This window comes from Neomonachus schauinslandi, chromosome 5, assembly GCF_002201575.2.
Source record: "Neomonachus schauinslandi chromosome 5, ASM220157v2, whole genome shotgun sequence".
NCBI lineage: Eukaryota > Metazoa > Chordata > Mammalia > Carnivora > Phocidae > Neomonachus > Neomonachus schauinslandi.
In genome coordinates, this window is record NC_058407.1 from 172,196,980 (window position 1) to 172,210,876 (window position 13,897).

The 13,897-nt window shown below is 44.2% G+C and overlaps 1 protein-coding gene across 1 annotated transcript; it reads left to right on the top strand.

Moving 5' to 3' along the window:
- Window positions 1-4,549: 4,549 nt before the first annotated feature.
- RBAK (RB associated KRAB zinc finger) lies at window positions 4,550-12,977 on the top strand. The gene is made up of 4 exons (XM_044915287.1): window positions 4,550-4,727; window positions 5,022-5,117; window positions 10,576-11,637; window positions 12,037-12,977. Exons 1-4 carry the CDS (start codon window positions 4,550-4,552, stop codon window positions 12,492-12,494), a joined length of 1,794 nt encoding a protein of 597 aa, XP_044771222.1. The 3' UTR covers window positions 12,495-12,977.
- Window positions 12,978-13,897: the final 920 nt, after the last annotated feature.

Genomic DNA, 13,897 nt, shown 5'->3' on the forward strand with positions numbered 1-13,897 from the left:
CCCCTTCACCTCCCCTCCCCACCCCTCCCCACCCCACCCAACATGGGGCTCAAAGTCACAACCCCAAGATTAAGAGTCGCACACTCTCCAACTGAGCCAGCCAGGCTCCCTGGGGGCTACTGCTTTATATGTGCTGATTTTCTATAACAGTATTCCTTTATTGAGTTGGTTTTGTTGTTGATTCTCTGAGTTTTCTGGGTGTAGTATATCACTTGGAAATAGAAATAGTTTTATTCTTTCTCTGTTGATTAGTATGCCTTCTGTTTTCTCCAACTGGAGATAATGAGCATTTTGCCTTGTTCCTTATCTTACTGGGAACGCATCTAGTGTTTGTCCATTAAGTAAAACCCTGACTTTAGAACTGAGAGGACTGTATAAAACCTGTGCACATGCGTCTCCGTCTGTATAAACTTAAAAAGCACACGAGTGCTTGTGTGTGTATCCCACGTACTATGTGTATCGGGTGTGAGTGTGTGTGTGTATACACATATCTGTGCTAGTGAAGTATCCATTCCTATTTTCTTGAGGGTTTTTTTTAATCACGTATGTATTTTGAATATAGTCAGAGGCTTTTTCAGCATCTTTGTGGGATAAAAGTCTTTTCTTGGCCATACTAGAATAGCGTGCTGATGGATTTCCAAAGATGAAATGAGCCTGTGTTCTTGGGATAAGTGCCACTTAGATATTATATATTTTCGTTCTGGCGTTGGATTCTGTTTGCTAATATCTCATTTTGCATTTGTGTTGATACAAGGGGTATTGGTGTGTGATTTTGTCTGTCTTACCGATTGCTTGGTCAGTCTTCTGCCCCCGCCACTCCTTGCCTTGTGGACTAACTGAACCCAGGAGGTTCTCCACTCTCCGTGGCAGTTCATCAGCTCACTTGTCCTGCAATGTCCTGCTCGGGATTCTCCGTCAGCTCAACTCCTGCAGTCTTGGGGAATGTCGGCCGTGGCTCCTACATGGGGGTAGAAAACCCTGTGTGGATACATCTTTTGTCAACAGCAGGATGATGGGACACATTTGCCGCGCACTTTTCTTCTGTTGAGTATTGGCAGTCCCTAGCACCGCTGCTTGCAACAGCATTGGAGACCCCCTTGCTGCTCTTCAGGGGGGCGTCTGTATCCCCGTGTTCCTCTGTGGCGGCCCTCTCACTCGCTTTCAGTGGAAGATATCTTGAAGGTTTTGAGGAAAGTGATCCCTTGGATCATAAATTGTCCTGCTTTCCTGAAAGAATCTAATGTCTGTAGGCTGAAATGTTAGCTTGGCTTGGTGTACAGTTCTGGGTTCGAAATACTTTTTCTTTCACAAGCCGTGGGCAGTTGTCCAAGGGTTTTTCTCAGGTGAGAAGTAGAATGGCAGTTTCCAGGGTAACTGGTGTGTTTTTTCCCCACCTTTTAGGAGTTTTTTTTTTTTTGCCCTTAATTTTTCGGATTGGGGCATTTTATCAGGAAATCTCTAGATCTGTATTTCCCCCCCAAAAATTCTTGTTTGCAAGTTGGATGGCCCCTTGTGACATGAAGGCTTACGCGATCCTTCAGCTCAGGTATCATTTTCCATTCTGCCTTTGATTCTTTGTGTTCGTCCTTCTTGTTTTCTCTTTCTGAAAATGTTGAGTCTGTCGGACCTGGCTTTTGTATCTCAAGCTTTATTTTAGCATTTCAATTTCTTGTTATCTGAGACATTTCCTAAATTGTATATTCTGTGTCCCCTTTGTTATTTAAGCCTCTTACTTGGGGGTTTTAAAAAAATTCAACAATTTGGTCTTTAATTTCTAAGTATTCTCTGCTGGCTGTTTTTGGGAGAATGTTCTCATTTTATGGAAGCAGTATCCTTAATTTATTGAAAAATACAAATCAGTAGAAAAAATGAAGTGTCCTTTACGAAATTGATTTTATCATTGTTGAGCTGCTCATCTTGATGCTTATCTTTTATTTACACTGTTCTCCTCAATCAGCTGATGAGTCTTGATTTTTTTATTTCAGTTTTTGGGAGAAAAATCACTAATAGCTAATGTGGATATACTCAACTAATGACGCCATTTCACTCTTTTCTTTATGGAGGGGATGACTGCAGAGCCCTAGAAGTTAGTGGATTAGGGAAATGTGTTTAGGTTGACATCACTTCAGTTTTTCTTCCATTTTTTTATTGTGATAAAGTACATATAACATGAAATTTATTGTTTTAACCATTTTAAAACGTACAAGTCACTGGCATTAAGCACATTCACATTGTTGTGCAACCACCACCACCGTCCATCTTGAGAACACTTCTCATCTTGTAAAACTGAAGCTCTGTCCCCAGTAAATAGTAACGTCCCACGTCCCCCCTCCCCTGGCAACCATTGCACTTTCTGTCGCTTTGATTGTGACTATTCCAAGTACCTCACCTAAGTGGAATCGTCCAGCATTTGTCTTGGTGGTGGTGTGTTTCACTGAGCATCGTGTCTTCAGAGTTCATCCATGATGGAGCAGGTGCCAGAATGTCCTTTTGAGGGCTGAATATTACTCCATTGTACATATAGACCACATTTTGCTTGTTTTTTCGTGTGTCCATGGACACTTGGGTTACTTCTGTATTTTCACTATTATGAATAATGCTGCAGTGAGCATGGGTGTATAAATACCTCTCTGAGACCCTGCTTTCAGTTCTTTTAAGTATATACCCAAAAGTGGAATTGCTTGATCATATGGTAAATTAATAACAAATTTATTTTTAATTTTTAAGGCACTCTCATGCCTGCAGTGGCTGCCCCAGTTTGCATTCCAGCGACAGCGCGCGAGGGTTCTGATTTCTCCGACATGTGTTATTTGCTGGCTTTTTGGTAGTAGCCATGCTAAGGGACAGGAGGTGGTGACTCATCGTGGCTTTGATTTGCATTTCCGTAGTGATTAGTGATGTTGAGCATCTCCCCATGTGCTCCTTGGACGCTTATGTGTCTTCTTTGAGAAATGTCCATTCCAGTCCTTTTCCCATTTTGAATCATGTTGGTTTCTGTTGTTGGGTTTTAGGAGTTTGCTGTGTATTCTGGGTATGAGTTCTTTACCAGAGACATGGTTGGCAGATGTTCTTCCCATTCTGTAGGCTGCCTTTTCCTCCTGTGGATAGTGTCTTCTTACACACGGAATCTGTAGGCACCACTCCCATTTTGAACTGACTGCGAGTTGGCAGACAAGATTGTCTCTCGAGTCACTTTTCCCTCAGTGTGGTTCTCTGAGAGCTGCCTTCAGGAAGATCACCCACGTCCAGCACGGATAGAGTGGACGTGTGTCCCGGTTTGCCCAAGACCCTCTTGGAGCGCACCCGTATTCCCTCCGATTTAACATTTATCCCAGACAGAAGCTGTCTGTGTCGCAGTGAATGTGTGATCCCCCCCACCTGTGCAGGCCTGAAGCGTGTGGTACTCTGCCACGTGTGTGGCCACGGTGCCCACAACCGGAGAGGTCTTACCGTCCGCCGCTCATCCCACTGCTCTGTGGACCGAAAACCGGGAACCACTTGGGCTGCTCAGGCGCTCCTGTGGCTCATTGCTCCTCACCTCCACTGCTGACTGGGGCCCTGCGCCCTCTCGATGGGCCTGGGGATCCTCCAGGGCTCTGGCACAGTCCGCAGTCCACTCTTGCTGGGGCCCTGCGTGTGCCCTGTGTGGAGCTGTGCGGTCTGCGGCTTCGGTTCTCCTCTTCTCGACTCTGTGTATCAGGAGTCTCCTCAGAGAAATTCCTGCTCAGGGAACAGCCTCTGTGTTCCAGGGCTCTGTTCTTTTATTTCTTTGAATTGGACTTTTCGGGGGTTTTGTTTTGTTTTTGAGGCAGGAAAGTAACTGTGTCCATTGAGTTTACCCTCCTGAATTAGAATCCGCTCCTACCATCAGAGAGCTGTGCAGGGGTCTCTCTGACCTGTTCTTCCCACCCCCCTCTTCAGTGTCAATGCTGCCTCTGTTTCTGCCCATTGGTACTTCACGCCTCTGCCTCTTCTTTCCGCCTTACTCCTCTGGCATCCTGGCTGCATCTGTGAAACCTAACCTGGCAGCATAAAATTCAGTTCGTTAAACCACTCTCCGTGCGGCACTTGACCTCTCGGGTGTTCGTTGGTGCAAGTTATTGCTGCAAGAGTGAGGTGTTTGAGGTGTGGTATTTGGCCCAAAACTTGGAGGAAGTTGAACCCTTAGTCACGCAGGTCGCTACAGATGAAAACAGCTGAACAGAAGACGGAGACCAGGGACCGAGTGCTGCATGCGCCCCCGTGACGAGGTGGGGCGGGAGGCTGAGGGTTAAAATGCGTCTTTATTTCCGTGGTGTTTTCCTCCCAGGCTGGAAGCTTTCTGAGAGCAGGAGTGGTGTCTTACTCATCTTACATCCCCCAGAACTCAGTTCAGTTGCAAAACGGGAGCTCACTTGGTTTTCTGGTTTCGGGGCTTGGTTTTTTAGGGGGCGTGTGAAAGAACCCGAAGGCAGTGTGTTTCCACTCCGATTTCATTCCATAATCTATAACACACAGTCAGGTTTTCAGCGTTCACAGTTAACTTTATCAGTGAGCTTGGTAAGCTCCCATGCCCGCATGCCTCCTCCATGTGACCAGTTCTGATCTGGTGCCGTTCCAGGGGCCAGTGTCATTCAGGGATGTGGCCGTGGACTTCACCCAGGAGGAGTGGCAGCAGCTGGAGCCCGATGAGAAGACCACGTACCGGGATGTGATGCTGGAGAACTACAGCCATCTCGTTTCTGTGGGTGAGGAGAGCTTGCTGTGTGGGTCCATACCCCCGGGGGCCGGGGTTGGGGTGGAGGGACTGCCAATTTAATGATTTTTCCTCAAGTTTGAAGAAATAAGTGATAGGACCATTTAACTCCCTTTGGGCACCAGGTTGGGTATTCGTATGTTGGCATCTCCATCGAAACCTTCTGATTTCGCGAAGGTGCAAAACTGGCCACGTTTTATCCTGCAGCCTCTGAGGCAGCATCTTAGACTCAGAGATCTGAGAGCCGAGCAGCCGGTCCAAGTCTGCCTCTGTTTCTCACTCACAGGGTATGACAGCACCAAACCGAAAGTGATCCTCAAGTTGGAGCAGGGAGAGGAGCCATGGATAGCTGAAGGTGATCTGCCGTGTCAGAGTCATCCCGGTAAGTTAGGAGCACAGTAGGGTTTTGGACATGGTCGCCCCCGCTTTGAGGGACTGAGGGCGGCCCTCAGCCTCCAGCGCCCTGGCCACACCTCCCAGGCCGCAGGCAGCTTGCTCCCTCCAGCACCGCGTCAGGCTGCTTTTCTGATTTTACATTTGATTTACACTTGTGGACATTTTCCACGCTAGCCAGTGCTGAGGATCCATTCACTTCCTCCTCGTGTGTTCTCAGTAACTCACCCACCCCCAGTAGCACAGAATTCCTTTCTTTGCAGGCATTCAGAAGTCTCAGAGAAAAATGAACTTGAGACTTTCCCGTTCATTCTTTTTGTCTTCCATTTTCCTTCTTTCCTTGCCATGAAGTGCCTTGGGCTGGTTTCCTGCCTGTTTCACTCCCTCCTTTGTGCACTCAGACACCAAAATCTGCTCCCTCCCTGAGCCGGTGAGGCCAGCCACTGCCTCGTGTAGGTGCACCAGCGCTCTGTTCGGCACCGATGAGCACAGGCCCTAAGTCAGTCCTCACGTGATGTTGTTGAAAACTGACCCCTGTGCTTTGGAGCCCAAATATAACTGAAAGACAGCTTGGGATAAAGAGCAACAAGAGCTTCATTGCTTTGCCGGGCAAAGGAGGCTGCAGAGGGCTGTGGCATTCACAAACTGCAAGGAAGGGGGCTTTATATAAGGGAGAGGATCTAGCCGATTTGACAGGAATTGTGTATATGCTGCCAGCCTTGTTAGTTATTTTCAGGGTGGTGCCAGGTTCCTGAGACCACAGGCAGGTTTGAAGAAGAGAGGAAAAAGGTTACTGTAATACCGAGCTTCGGGGCGCCTGGGTGGTTCAGTCGTTAAGTGTCTGCCTTCGGCTCAGGTCATGATCCCAGGGTCCTGGGATCGAGCCCCAAATCGGGCTCCCTGCTCAGCGGGAAACCTGCTTTTCCCTCTGCCTGCCACTCACCCTGCTTGTGTTCTCTCTCTCGCTGTCTGTCTCGCTGTCAAATAAATAAAATCTTTAAAAAAATTTTAAAATAAAATAAAATCAAGCTTCGCGGGGTGCCTGGATGGCTCAGTCGGTTGAGCAGCTGCCTTGGGCTCAGGTCATGATCCCAGAGTCCTGGGATTGAGCCCTACATCGGGCTCCCTGCTTGGCAGGGAGCCTCCTTCTCCTCTGCTGCTCCCCGTACTTGTGCTCTCTCTCTGTCTCTGTCAAATAAAATTTTTTAAATAAATAAATAAATAAAAATAAGTAAAATCGAGCTTCGCTGAAGCATTCATGCAGCCGTCTTGATTTTTCTTTGACTTTGTGCTTTTAAGTGGTGTCAGTATGCTGGTGCAGCGCAAGTCAGGCCTTCCTCTTTTCCCAGTGCTCCTTCTCTGTCTGCCCACATCTGCAGCCACCGTAGATGTGCAGGAAGCGTTTACTCATAAGTGAAGTTGGCCTCCCAGGACCTGTTTGCCATTCTTTTTTTTTAAAGTTCTTAGTTTGGGCGCCTGGGTGGCTCAGTCAGTTATGCATCTGCCTTTGGCTCGGGTCATGATCCCGGGGTTCCCTGCTCAGTGGGGAGTCTGCTGCTCCCTCCGTCCCTTCCCCCCGCTTAGGCGTTCATGTTCTCTTACAAAAATAAATAAAGTCTTTTTTTTTTTAAGTTCTTAGTTTATTAATCCTCATGAAAAATCTGCACAATCACCACAGATAAAGTCGCTGCAGAATCTTGACTCCTGTTGTCCAATCTCTGGCTCACTGTTGGCCAGCACCAGCCATGGCTCTTGGCGTCCCCCCTGACTTTCTTCCTTCTGCTCTTGACATTCCTCTCACTCTTTCCTGGAGGTCTTTTTCTTCTCGTACAGGCCATGTCTTACAAGTCTGTATTTGGGTTTATTTTTCTTTGCATTATGCAAGGAATCCTAAATCGTGCCAAAGCCAGTTGTCTTGCCACCACCAAAATGGGTTCTGAGTCCAACTACGAAGATGACAGCTGGTGTGGTCGTGTACATTGTGCTAGTGGTTCCCTCATTAGTGCGGCCTTCCTGGGGTGAGGAACATCAATGACCATTTGTTTCCACTGAAGTAGTTACTTGCTTGTGAGCTTCCTGGTCTGGATAGTTACCATGTCCTTCATGATGGCAGCTGAGCTTCGAGCAGCCAGGGAGGAAAAGAGCCTTTTTTCCATTCTTTAATTTTCTTCATGTCCTTTAAAAAGGTTCATCTTATCTCAACTGTGAGGCCTTTTTCTTTGTGTTTATGCTGCTTGTCCCAACTGGTATTTAATGCCTGTAACCTGTGGACTGTTTTACCTGACGGATGCCCATGCTGGAGAGGGACCCCAATCCCTTCTTCCTCAGAGTGGCTGACAGTCAGCTGCAAACTTCTCCAAGCCATTCTGTGCATCCTCCCCACTTCCTTCATCTATTGCATCGTACTGGTCTTCTCTCCCTTGGTTCCTGTTTATGTTGTGAAATGCTTTAAAATTTTCCTGTATATTCTTAGTTTCTTCTGACCTCAGCGTAAAGGATACTTTCTTATACCTGGATTACAGTGAATCCTATTTGGAAGTTGCAGAGTCTGTTCATCTGAAACATCCAGTTGATTTAACGCTAGGCTGACAAGATGAGCCCATAACTATTTCTTCTGAAATACATCTTACATTCTCCTCTCCTCGGGTTCCTCTCACTATGGTGTGATGTTGCCCATCAAAATTCATGGCCTGTTTCCCCAGACTCTTGTTAAATTCCATTTGGTCTAGATGTCCAGACTATTCTAGCCCTTCTTCGTATGTGCCTCTTTTACCCAAATTATACATTTTCCTTCCTTCTTTTTTAAATTGTAGTTATAAAGAGATTACAATATATACTTGAAACTAATATAACATGGCACATTAATAACTGTATTTGAATTTTAAAAATAAGTAAAAAATGGGCGCCTGGGTGGCTCAATTGGTTAGGCGACTACCTTCGGCTCAGGTCATGATCCTGGAGTCCCGGGATCGAGTCCCGCATCGGGCTCCCTGCTCGGCAGGAAGTCTGCTGCTCCCTCTGACCCTCCCCCTCTCATGTGCTCTCTCTCTCATTCTCTTTCTGTCAAATAAATAAATAAAATCTTAAAAAGAAAAAAAATAATAATTTTTTAAAAAATCTACCCCGGAAGAAATGCCAAGTCTCAAAAAACCACAAACGCATAACAAAATTTACCATTTTAACATTTTTAAGCATACAGTTCAGTGGTACTAACTATATTCACATTGTTGTGCAACAGAACCTCTAGAACTTTATCCTTAAAAGTTCACCTCTTATTTGAGCTTTCCTTAATTACTTCTTCACCACGCTTGTTTCTCCCTTCTCTTGATACCCATTCTGCAGTTACCATAAAAGTTAGATATGTTTGTATATTTGGTACTTGACTCTCTTTCTCTACCTGAGTTACAGTTCTCCAAGAGGAAGGATCCTGCTTTGGTATGTAACGTATAGAAGGCATTCTGTAGGTTTTTCATGGATTGAGGACCTAGGGAAGAAAGACCTTTATTATCTATATCCGTTGAGACATAATTTATCCTCAACTATGATTCGATAAAACAGGGTTAGGGTGGAACCTGAAAGCACCCCATTTGATCAGATTAGGAACTACTTTAGTTTCCAATCACAGAGAGATTTCAGGAAAACTAGGAAACGTTGCCATACTATCCGCAGGCACACAGTTTAAAAGTTAGGAAAGGAAAACATAGTTGCATGGACTAGTTCAGGTTGAGCTTTCACACAGAGTAGTGACCTTCAAGTACATGTTATTTATAACTTTGTGTTAAACCTGTTTTAAAAATTAAAGGAAGAAGAGCTTTAAATAGCTGGGAAGAAACATTTAAAGCTTCCCCTGAAGTATGGATAGGTGTGGAGTGTAGCCACCGCTGGAAGCCACCTTGGTGAATGAGAGTGTGAGCATAGGCTGGTGATTGGGAGTAAGTGGGCATGGCCTGGCTTCCTGGAGCAGAAGGTATTTTTGGAAGATTAGTGAAATGCTAGTTTGAATACATTTGTGAATCCAAGTAATGAAAAATCTTACTGGTGAATGATAACTTCTCTTTTTTTGTTTTGTTTTGTTTTTTCTGTTGGTATTCGGGGCTTGGAGGCCCAGGGATGGTGTAGATTTCTGAGCACAGAACTGTTGGTGTCACACTGATTGTGGATGAGGGCAGCTAGCAAGAGCTCAGAGGCTCCAAAACTCTGTAAGAGGCATGGAAATAAAAAGTTAATACTACAGGGGCAGCTTTAGAAATCTGACATTTAAGGTTTTATACTAAAACTAAACGAAACCTATACTATAACTTGCTTGTTTTCAGGACTTGGTTAGTGTTATGTCAGGGACATGACTGGTTTTATGAAATTTAAGTCAGTAAATTGAAAGAAAATTGATGGACATGTGTTTCGTTTCATATACTGTTCTGAGCGATTTACCTGCACCAAGTTGGTCCTTTCCCAGTGATTTGGGCACATTTCAGCCATGCGAAGCTGCATCACAGTTAAGTAACTTGCTCAAGACTCGGCCAGTAGTGTGGTAGAGGTGGCTTTGAATCGAGGTAGCCTCATCTCTGCACTTTGAGCCGCCATGCTCTGTTGTGCAAAGTGCAGTTACAGTTAAGTAAGACTGTCGGGACACTTCAGAGAGCCGATGTTCGTGGCTCGGTCTCTTGCCATCTGGTCCCATCTTACATTTCTTTTGGATATTTATGTGCCTGGAACTCTCCTCCCTCCAGGTGAATGTGAACCAGGGCTGGGGAGTTGGAGCCCTGGTGGTAGGACTGTTTCTAAAGATGAGGAGATTGGAATTTTTAGAATGCTTATTTGGATTTCTGTGCAGAATAGAAAGGCAAAGGTTTTGGAAGGGTCTGGGCTAGTGAGGATGTCATCGTGGTAATCTTTGTGTGAAGCAGTATCTTACAGTTTAATATAAATTGTGACCTCTTACTCCCAGCGTAATCCGTACCTGAATGTTTTCCTTGAATATTCATGTAGCAATTGCTCTTGTTCTCCCACTGGACCAATGTGCTTAAGAGCCCTCCTGTTTCTGCCTTAATCTAGTGCTCTTTCAGTGATGGTGCCCTCTGCTCATCATTTCTTGGGTTTATTTCACCTTTTCTACCAAAGTTTTGAACATATTTGGGAAGTAACAAAGGTACTTATATTTGGTGTGAATTTACTCTCCCTTCTCTCTCTGGTGCTGAGTCCTATCCCACTCTTATCCCTTCCCTGTGCCTACCCCACCCCACTCCCGTGTATGTGTGTGTGTGTGTGTGTGTGTGTCTTATGTGACCCATCAAGGGGAGAGGAAGACTAGACCCTTGTGATGATGTTTATTTTTGGAGACTGGCTATAAAGCCAGAGTCACTTCCTCCGTAGGGCACCTGAGTACCGCTCCCGTTTGATACCTGGTGTGTTCAGATTCACAAGGTTTGTTTAATTTTATTCCTTTTTAGAAATAGTCTGGAAAGTTGATGACTGGATAGAGAGAATCCCAGGAAAAGAAGATGAACATTCAAGGCAAGCTATTTCTATCAACAGCAAAACCCCGATTGAAGAGAGAGAGAATGCATTTGATAAAACATGTAATGTGGAAACAAGCCTTGTTCCTTCAAACATAACATCTCATACTTGTGTCTCATGTGGAAAGAATTTAGAGTCTACTTCAGAATTAATTATTAGTGATGGAAGCTATGCAAGAAGGAAACCTGATGAGTGTAGTGAATGCGGGAAGATGTACCACAGAGGGAAACCCTATGAATGTAAGCAAAATGGGGAAGGCTATTCTCAAAATGAAGAGAGTATTCTTCAGAAAATTAATATTTTGGAGAAACCCTTTGAATATAATGAATGCATGGAAGCCTTAGACAATGAAGCTGTTTTCCTTGCTCATAAGAGAGCTTATATGGGGGAAAAGCCCTACGAGTGGAATGACTCTGGGTCCGACTTCATCCAGATGTCAAATTTTAACGTATACCAGAGGTCACAGATGGAATTGAAGCCCTTTGAATGCAGCGAATGTGGAAAATCCTTCTGTAAAAAGTCAAAGTTAATCATACATCAGAGGGCCCACACGGGAGAGAAACCTTATGAATGTAATGTGTGTGGGAAATCCTTCAGCCAAAAGGGGACCCTCACCGTCCATCGGAGATCACACTTAGAGGAGAAGCCCTATAAATGTACTGAGTGTGGGAAAACTTTCTGTCAGAAGTTACATCTCACCCAACACCTGAGAACTCATTCAGGTGAGAAGCCCTATGAATGTAATGAGTGTGGCAAAACCTTCTGCCAAAAGACCCATCTCACCCTACACCAGAGGAATCATTCAGGAGAGAGACCCTATCCCTGTAACGAATGTGGGAAATCCTTCTCCCGCAAGTCTGCCCTCAGTGACCACCAGAGAACGCATACAGGAGAGAAACTTTACAAATGTAATGAATGTGGGAAATCCTACTACCGAAAATCTACCCTTATTACACATCAGAGGACCCACACGGGAGAGAAACCCTATCAGTGCAGTGAGTGTGGGAAGTTCTTCTCTCGGGTGTCGTACCTCACTATACATTATAGAAGTCACTTAGAAGAGAAACCCTATGAATGTAATGAGTGTGGGAAAACCTTCAATTTAAATTCAGCCTTCATTAGACATCGGAAAGTACACACAGATGAGAAGCCCCACGAATGTAGTGAATGTGGAAAGCTCTCTCAGTTCTCATATCTCACTGACCATCCTACAGCTCCTTTAGGAGACAAACCCTATGAATGTAATGAATGTGGGAAAATCTTCCTTGACAGTTCAGCCTTCAGTGGGCACCAGTCGCTTTCAAAAGGGGAGAAATCCTATGAATGTAACATCTGTGGAAAATTGTTCTCCGAGTTGTCATACTACACTATACATTACAGAAGTCATTCTGAAGAGAAACCCTATGGATGTAGTGAATGTGGGAAAACCTTCTCCCATAACTCATCCCTCTTTAGACATCAAAGAGTGCATACAGGAGAGAAGCCCTATGAGTGTTACGAATGCGGGAAGTTCTTCTCTCAGAAGTCCTATCTCACCATCCATCACCGGATCCATTCGGGAGAGAAGCCCTATGAATGTAGTAAATGTGGGAAAGTCTTCTCTCGGATGTCAAACCTCACTGTACACTATAGAAGCCATTCAGGAGAGAAGCCCTACGAATGTAATGAATGTGGAAAAGTCTTTTCTCAGAAGTCATACCTCACAGTACACTATAGGACTCATTCAGGAGAGAAACCCTACGAATGTAACGAGTGTGGGAAAAAATTCCACCACAGATCAGCCTTCAATAGCCATCAGAGAATTCACAGGAGAGGGAATGTGAGTGTACTGGATGTGGAGACTCTCCTGTAAAGTCAAAACGCTCTGAGTATGACAGAATCTAATAGGGAGACAGACGTCACTGAGAGCTCGTGTTTCTGAATGGGGAAAACCATTTAGGCATTAGATTCATCTCTACCTGATTTCTCACAGAGAAGGATCCCTAGGAATGCAAGAAGCAGCAAAGCCTTCAGCAAGATCCTGCAACCCATTGGGCACGAGATAATTTATACAGGAGTGAAACTTGATGAATATTTAATATTTATTTTGGAATTCAAATTGTATTTACATATCAGGGAATCATACCAAGACGAGATCTGTCAGAGTGATGAATGTGGGAAAACATGTTGTCTTGGAAATTGTTATACTAAAAGCCATATTTCTGATGTAAATTCCAATGTTTATAGGAAAGCTATCAGAAGCTATCAGCTCTGAATAAACCATTGTATAAAATGAAGTTTTGGAATCAGGAGTTTATAATGAGGACGGAAACATTAAACATATATGGCAGTTTCTATCATGTTTTTAAAATGCAGTCTAATAGTAATTCTATGCAAATTTGGATTTGAATTATTTGGGAAAAGGCAGTATTCTGAGTATTAAGGTGGCAGAATGTACTAACACAGGATATTTGTTGTTGGTGAGACGTTTGCTAGGTACCAGATAGTTAAATACGTACTTTTCTATTTGTTGGGAGGCATTGACAAATGGGTTTTTGGCGAATGCCCCATCAATAAAGGCTAAGCTGGTGGTTTTTGTAGAGTTTTCAACTACATTTGAACAAAAAAGATTTTAAGACACTATTTTCATAAACTATGCATAGATGATTTGGAGTTAAGTCTGTGTCAGTAAAAGGGCATCCACACAGTTTATCTGTAAACAACACACAGCTCTCGTGCCACTCTGCTTGTCTAATCCATAGGTTTGAGTGCGCGGTGTGCCAATATGTAATTCAGAAACTTCATCTCCTTTTATTTGATGTGAATACTATGTCACATTATTTTGTGCACTGCTCCTCATTCCCAGTATTGTGGAACAAATACAAGTTTCTGGCAGTTTTAGTTGATTAACTCAGTGTCCTTTCTCCCCTTATTCCTTGCTGGGAGAGTTTGTTCACCATTTCCTCACATGACACAGAGGGTGAATCCCGATTCGTCTAAACCAATCATGATAATTCCATTCTGATTGCCAGTAACCTGTTTATAGTGGTCACACGACCCAGTTCGTTGGGCCAAGGAATGTAAGGGTCATTTAATAATCAAAAATTAATCACTGGACTACATCATGGAAACAGTCTAGGACGCAGAAAAGTCACGTGTAAAGTCAGCATCCATTAATGTTCTTCATAAGCTATGGATTTGAAAGGAACTTCCCTACTTGCATGAAAAGTATCTAAAACTACAACCGCCAGCCTACCTAATACTGAAATACTGAAA

Bases quoted from the DNA above. Each gene is read 5' to 3' on its own strand.
- RBAK (XM_044915287.1), top strand. From the start codon at position 4,550: ATGCCCGCATGCCTCCTCCATGTGACCAGTTCTGATCTGGTGCCGTTC. The intron at 5,118-10,575 runs GTAAGTTAGGAG...ATTCCTTTTTAG, and splicing joins GCCGTGTCAGAGTCATCCCG to AAATAGTCTGGAAAGTTGAT. The intron at 11,638-12,036 runs GTGAGTGTGGGA...GTCATTCTGAAG, and splicing joins AGAGAAACCCTATCAGTGCA to AGAAACCCTATGGATGTAGT.